General features: G+C 38.3%; 1 protein-coding gene across 1 annotated transcript in view; it reads right to left on the bottom strand.

The window, feature by feature from the left end:
• Positions 1 to 508: 508 nt before the first annotated feature.
• The window catches only part of LOC140921581 (uncharacterized), a 28,534-nt gene continuing 23,042 nt past the window's right edge, over positions 509 to 6,000 (bottom strand). Inside the window, exon 17 of the mRNA XM_073371585.1 lies at positions 509 to 2,630. Coding sequence (XP_073227686.1) covers positions 2,281 to 2,630 — 350 coding nt within the window. The 3' untranslated portion in view covers positions 509 to 2,280. The remainder of the gene's footprint in view (positions 2,631 to 6,000) is intronic.

The raw sequence follows: 6,000 nt of genomic DNA, 5'->3' as shown, positions 1-6,000 counted from the left end.
AGGTCGCATACTTATCCAATGGGCAGGCTTACAGGAGCCTTTGATTAACTTCTGTTCAAGATGGGCAAAGAGCTGAAGTCATAGTTGTCGTACAGGTACTCGTAGTCTAACCAGGCTTTAATTAAAGGCTGAACTATTTAACAGTACATATTGAAATGGTAATGGGAACAGGAAAAGTGGCATTTGGAAAAAAGGTCACTCCCCCTTTCATTTTCTTATCGTATCGCATGGTTATAGATGTTCAAGACATCTGGTTTCCTCGGGTTCGGTCAAAAATATCTGAAAAAAATTCTTTCCTTTTCTAGAATTTTGTCAAGCACTCCTGAAGCTATGGATTGAGTCTCATTTGTGAATTTAAAAATGTTTTGCCCATCTATTCACTTCTTGGATTGCGATTTTTATCTTGGAGGGGCGGGGGGGGAGGGGGGTGGGGGTTGAATAAATAATAAATATCGGGTACTGAACAACAATTTGAACGCAAAAAAGACGCAATACTCAGTTGCCTCAAACTACATTTTATTATGTCACACTGATCATTGCAATGCCCTGGGAAATTTAAGTCGTCGATAGTTATTTCTCTTTTATCTCTCTTATTTCCATTAACCTTTGGTTTTAAGATATCCTTATGAGTTCAGTCGCTCCATTTAAGGGAGTCCAGATTCCGGAATACGGGAAATTTCGGAATGCAGATTCACGAATCCACCGCGTGTAACCCAAAATCTAAGAATGTCTTACATATCCTTACATTGGGGCGAGTTCAACCATCTTGCTGATCGTGTCGGCTGTCCCGTTCTAGTTCTTGAACGCAAATCATGCATGCTATGTCGAAGTTGCGACGTAGAAATCTCTCCGGTCCGCTAAGATTATCATTGTTTTCAATGCTGTGATTACACTATTTTCAAAGGGTATATAATTTGCAGAGTAATAATTGAAGGTTTTTTAATACATGAACAAGTAAAAACTAACGCGGATAAAATCAAACTACATGCACACATCGCAAATTTAAGCTAACTGAATCAGTAGAGCCAAGGTATGGGTACCTGTGGACGTCGATTTCGGCGCTTGTCTTCGATGACATCGTCAGTTTTTCATGCGAAGTCGTCGCATGTTAAGAATTGTTTTGAGTGGCATTAAGTGCTACTAGCGAGCTCAGCGCATCCAAAACGACGACGGAAACGAGAAAATAATAATTAAAAAAGCAACAGGTTAATAAGCACAGCAAAAACACTGAACATGCAGCACACTATCTCGCAGACTTCTTTGCCGTCATTGCACGACTAACGCTGAGTTGTCAAACTTGCAAAATTGAAATGGCAATACGATCGTCGCTTCATCAACTTGCGATCGTCGCAATTTCGATGTCGTCGCGGGGAATTCCCATACACAGGCTCAATTTAGTTCAAAATGAATATAATTTTAAACTCTGCATACAACCCTTCCCTGCTTGGGTTTCATACATGTAATCCTCTAATCCTACGACTTCCGATATTTGACTACTTTATTTAAACCTGTTATCGCTAACGTTTCTCAAAAGTACACACGCGTTTACGTTGTTATACACCTCAAGTCTTGAACAACGAGAGTACTCTTTGTTTGAAAAACTTGAACACGGTCTTCTATATATGCTGTTCCTGGAAAACTTTGAGATTTTAAAACAAGCTAATTAAAAGTTAATTCTTATCTAGCGCATGTCTGATAAATATAAAAGAGTAGTGTATTATTTCTAATATACAGTTTTCTCACATTCTTTTCCTGTCCACACGTACTTTATTCATTGGTCGAACCCTATTCGTTCTGTTTCATAACGATACCAGAAAGCCTGATTGGTAGGCTAATCCGCTGGGAACATCCAGCGAGCAATATGTTCACCGTATTCTTGAATTTCTTCCTTTCAATTTTAGTTAAAATTTAGCTATTTGGTCATCGGATATTTAGCCGTGAACGACGTTTTTTAGGTTCACTATTGCCTAGCAGCCTCGTCTTCTGGCAAATTTACCATCGATCAATCACATTTCAGTTCCATCAAATATACCGTCGAATCGATCTTATTGCTTCAAATATGGTTTAGCACCAGTTACTAGTTTTTATTACTTATGTCTTTAATTAGACCTTGAAGGGTCACGAAGTTTGATCCTAGACGTTATGCATTCTATTCATTACATTTCTTTTCGAAGTTTTACAGTAGAGTTTTTAAAAGGCTAAAATGTAACAAATTAAAATATATTACTTTAATTTATTTATGGCCTGGCAAGCCTGAAGTAAAGCACGATACTAAGAATTTTAGGTTGTTTCGTAAAACGTTTCTATTTCGTCTGGTGTGAAATTATTCGTATTACTCTGTCCGTGCAGGAACGTGTAACTGAAGCTGTTTCCATAGCTGTACCCGCTTGGTGCGCTGTAAGTATGACCAAGGTTGGTACAGGAAGCGCCATTGGACGACGCATAGTTGGCAACGTAAATGTCATGTCCACCTCCGAAAGTAGGTCCATAGGATGAGCAGTCGTATATGGAATAAGAGTAATGGTCGTAATATAATCCTCTCTGGAGAATTTTTACAGGTGCCCATCCTGGTTTGTTAACCAGCGAGAATAGGAATGCTGATGAATCATATCGATACTGGCAGCTGGAAACTGAAGGAAAATATTGAAAAGGATGATTAAAGTATAGACGTTAACATTCGAACTTATGGAGATCTTAAGAAGATGAACCTTATAGACAACCCTATCGTTTCTGGGTTTTAACTCCCTCAGAAAAAATATATATATACATAAATTACTTGTATTCTGGGTAGAACGTATTTCGTAGAGCGCTCAATTCATTTAATTTAAGATCATTGACTATTAATAATCACAGAAGTTCAGGCTTCAGGAGTAATCATTGATCGTTTATTGCGACAGTGCTGTTTCGTATGGTCCGAAATTGTAGGACCACACTCATCAGGCAACTTCAACGATTGACCGTTAAAATTAAAAGCTGCCAGTAAAATATAGGGATGCGTTAAGAGATAGTATCTAGTATCTGGATTGTGTCTTAGTTACGTTACTCTAGAGTCCTGAACTGTACATATCTGTTTCTGTGGGGGCATGAAAAGAGCTTTGTAGCCTAAACAGGCGAAACAAACTATCGAGTTCATGCCCCGACAGAAACAGATATGTACTTCAGAACTCTAGAGTAACGTAACTAAGACACAATCCATCTGTTACCTAGATACTATCTCTTAACGCATCCCTATATTTTACTGCCAGCTTTTAATTTTAACGGTCAATCGTTGAAGTTGTCTGATGAGTGTGGTCTTACAATTTCGGACCCGCATACGAAACAGCGCTGTCGCAATAAACGATCAATGATTACTCCTGAAGCCTGAACTCCTGTGATTATTAATATACATAAATTATATATATTTCTGTGGAAAGATTGTTGGTAAAATACTATGCATTCATGATTGGGGGAAGAGACGTACGTTTTTGAAAACGAAACCTGCAAAGAAAAATTGAGTAAAATAAAATTGATTCACAACGAGTAGCTCAGAAAAATATTTTCCCCCAAACAAGAATGTACGAAAGAAAGCAAAATATCACTTCCCTCTTTTGAAGGCTGCTCTACAAAAAAATATGTATATTAATTCGAGCGACATATTAATCCTGCCAAAGACCTTTCTTTGGTTGCACAGCTCAAACACTGGGGTGATTGTGCAAGCTGTGTGATATCATTTCCAGCATATCTTGCCTTTTTACAAAAAATCACTCCTAACTGAACAATGTTTTCTCTAATTAAGGAAAAGCATGATCCCTTCCTAAGACCAATGTCTCATTGTGAAAAATGCATATTAGGAAAAACCAATGAAAAGTAACCTTTTGTTGTTGATGATCATCATAATCATTATAATTTTTGTCCATGTCTTTTTCCTTTAAGGGTTCGAAATATAGTGACTCAGACCGTAACTGGTTACGTTTACAAGCTATTTTTTAAGTAGCCCAGAAAACAAGCGGATATTCAGTTAGACAGAACAGCTGTTCCGTTCTCGCCACAACACAGAACAACTAAAGTTGCTCTTGTAAAAGCAACTGAGTACAAAGCCAACCTGGCAACTACATGTAATAGGTTTGCGTGAAAAAGCGAAGCCATGGTCTTGGCAATAACAAAACATTCGAAAGACTGTTGAGCTACAGTATTTCAAAAGCTATTACAATGCAATACTCAATAGCTGGTTTAGCGTCAGTAAGCCGCAATTATATCTGTATATCTATATTTGGATCTGTAAATCAGGGGCACCCAACGACTGTTTTCTGTAAAATATCTGTTCGGAGAAGCAAATATTACCTAGATTCTTCCATTACTTGAAGACGGCTAAAGATTTCTAGATGACCATTCCATTCACGTACAATTTTCGAAGCTTATCTAACAAATTCCCTACGATTTTCTGAAGTATAATTTTCACATTTCACTTCCCCAGTTAGGCTATTTTTCGTAGACAAAAGGAAATCTAAAATTTTGAGATTCAAAAGTGTGATGGAGAGAGGAATCAGAAAATCTCTCACTTTCGTAATAAGTCAAATTGCATCTAAAATTTTCGGGAAAATAATACTCAAGCCCTTGTAATTTCGAAAAGAGTCAACACCTAGGATGACCGAACAGATACAAATTTTATAGCTTAGAATGCATTCCTAGAGATCTTAAAGTACTCTGGATAGGCCTAAAAAGTGTTTTTAATGTATTCAGGAGGAAACCGTCGTTGGGTGCCCCTGGTAAATCGCTTAATCCGTGAGAATTTCAGAACATCATATGCAAACAAAACTTAAACCGCAGCTGGGCACAGCGTGATACAACATTGCAGGAAAATATCACATTCACGTACTAAAGGAAATCGCTTAGTTATTCAGATCTTGAGGCACTTTAGAGAAAATCAAAAAGCCTAAAAGCCTTATTTAGCCGCAATAAAGAGCTTTACACTTCACGAAAGAGGTCAAAGAAAATGCTCTTGCATCAGAGGGCAAATAATTTTCCCGACCAGAAACAAAAATCACAGAAAATCAATAAACGTGTCATGACTTCTCAGTGTGAAACAAGCGGGTAAATCAAATCATAAAACCCTCCAGAGCATATAATCTACCCGCCAGGGAAAAAACACTTTGTAACAAGCAACATTTTGGTATGAATTAAGTCGTGTAGGTCTACCGACCCCTTTTTACACTGAGAATACAGTAGAATTTCGATAACTCGAACTCGGATTACTCGAATTTCCCGCTAACTTGAACTAAATTTCCTTTCCCTTGATCAAAATTTCACCGAAGTTTACCGCGATAACTCGAATTTCCCGCTAACTCGAACTGTTTTTCGTTTCACTACAGAGTTCGATTACCCGGGTTTTACCACAGGCAGCCCAAACTCACGTTAGGAGGAAAGGGTGTAAAGTAATTTACTTACCATAGGTGACGCGTGACCTTTCTGCTGGACGCGTCGGTGTCGCGCTACGGGCGACCGTTGAAAATAAGAGACTTTGTATGAGAAGTAATATGCTGAGATCTATTATTTTCAACGGTCGCCTGTAACACGACACGGGCGCGTCCAGCAGAAAAGTCACGCGTCACCTATGGTAAGTTTTTCTTTCCTCGTATCATGAGTTTGGGTTGCCTGTGGTTCAACTTTACTTTTGAGCGAAATATGACAATAATAGCTTAATTGGAACAGTGAGTGATCGCATGGTTTATAAAGGCCATTGCAGAAATAGCGAAGACTACGTCAATTTTGCAAAAAGAGAAGTTACATTAAGATCAAGCTAAACTTGCAGTCACTCATCCCTGCACTCATACATCGAGTGTGACAACGTGCTTCGATTACCGGTTATAATAAGCATCAAAATGGAGCCGGTTTGCTTCAGTCAATAAAACAAATTTTCTCAGAAACAACTTGTTAAAAGATCTAAGATTAAATTAAGCCACAAACAAGGTACACTGTACTGTACACGCGCCGCACATCTCCTTTCGATTCTCTCGAATGACG

The sequence above is a fragment of the Porites lutea genome, chromosome 1 (assembly GCF_958299795.1).
Source record: "Porites lutea chromosome 1, jaPorLute2.1, whole genome shotgun sequence".
NCBI lineage: Eukaryota > Metazoa > Cnidaria > Anthozoa > Scleractinia > Poritidae > Porites > Porites lutea.
Note: the sequence above shows the minus strand (reverse complement) of the source record. Positions and strands in the feature narration are given on the sequence as shown.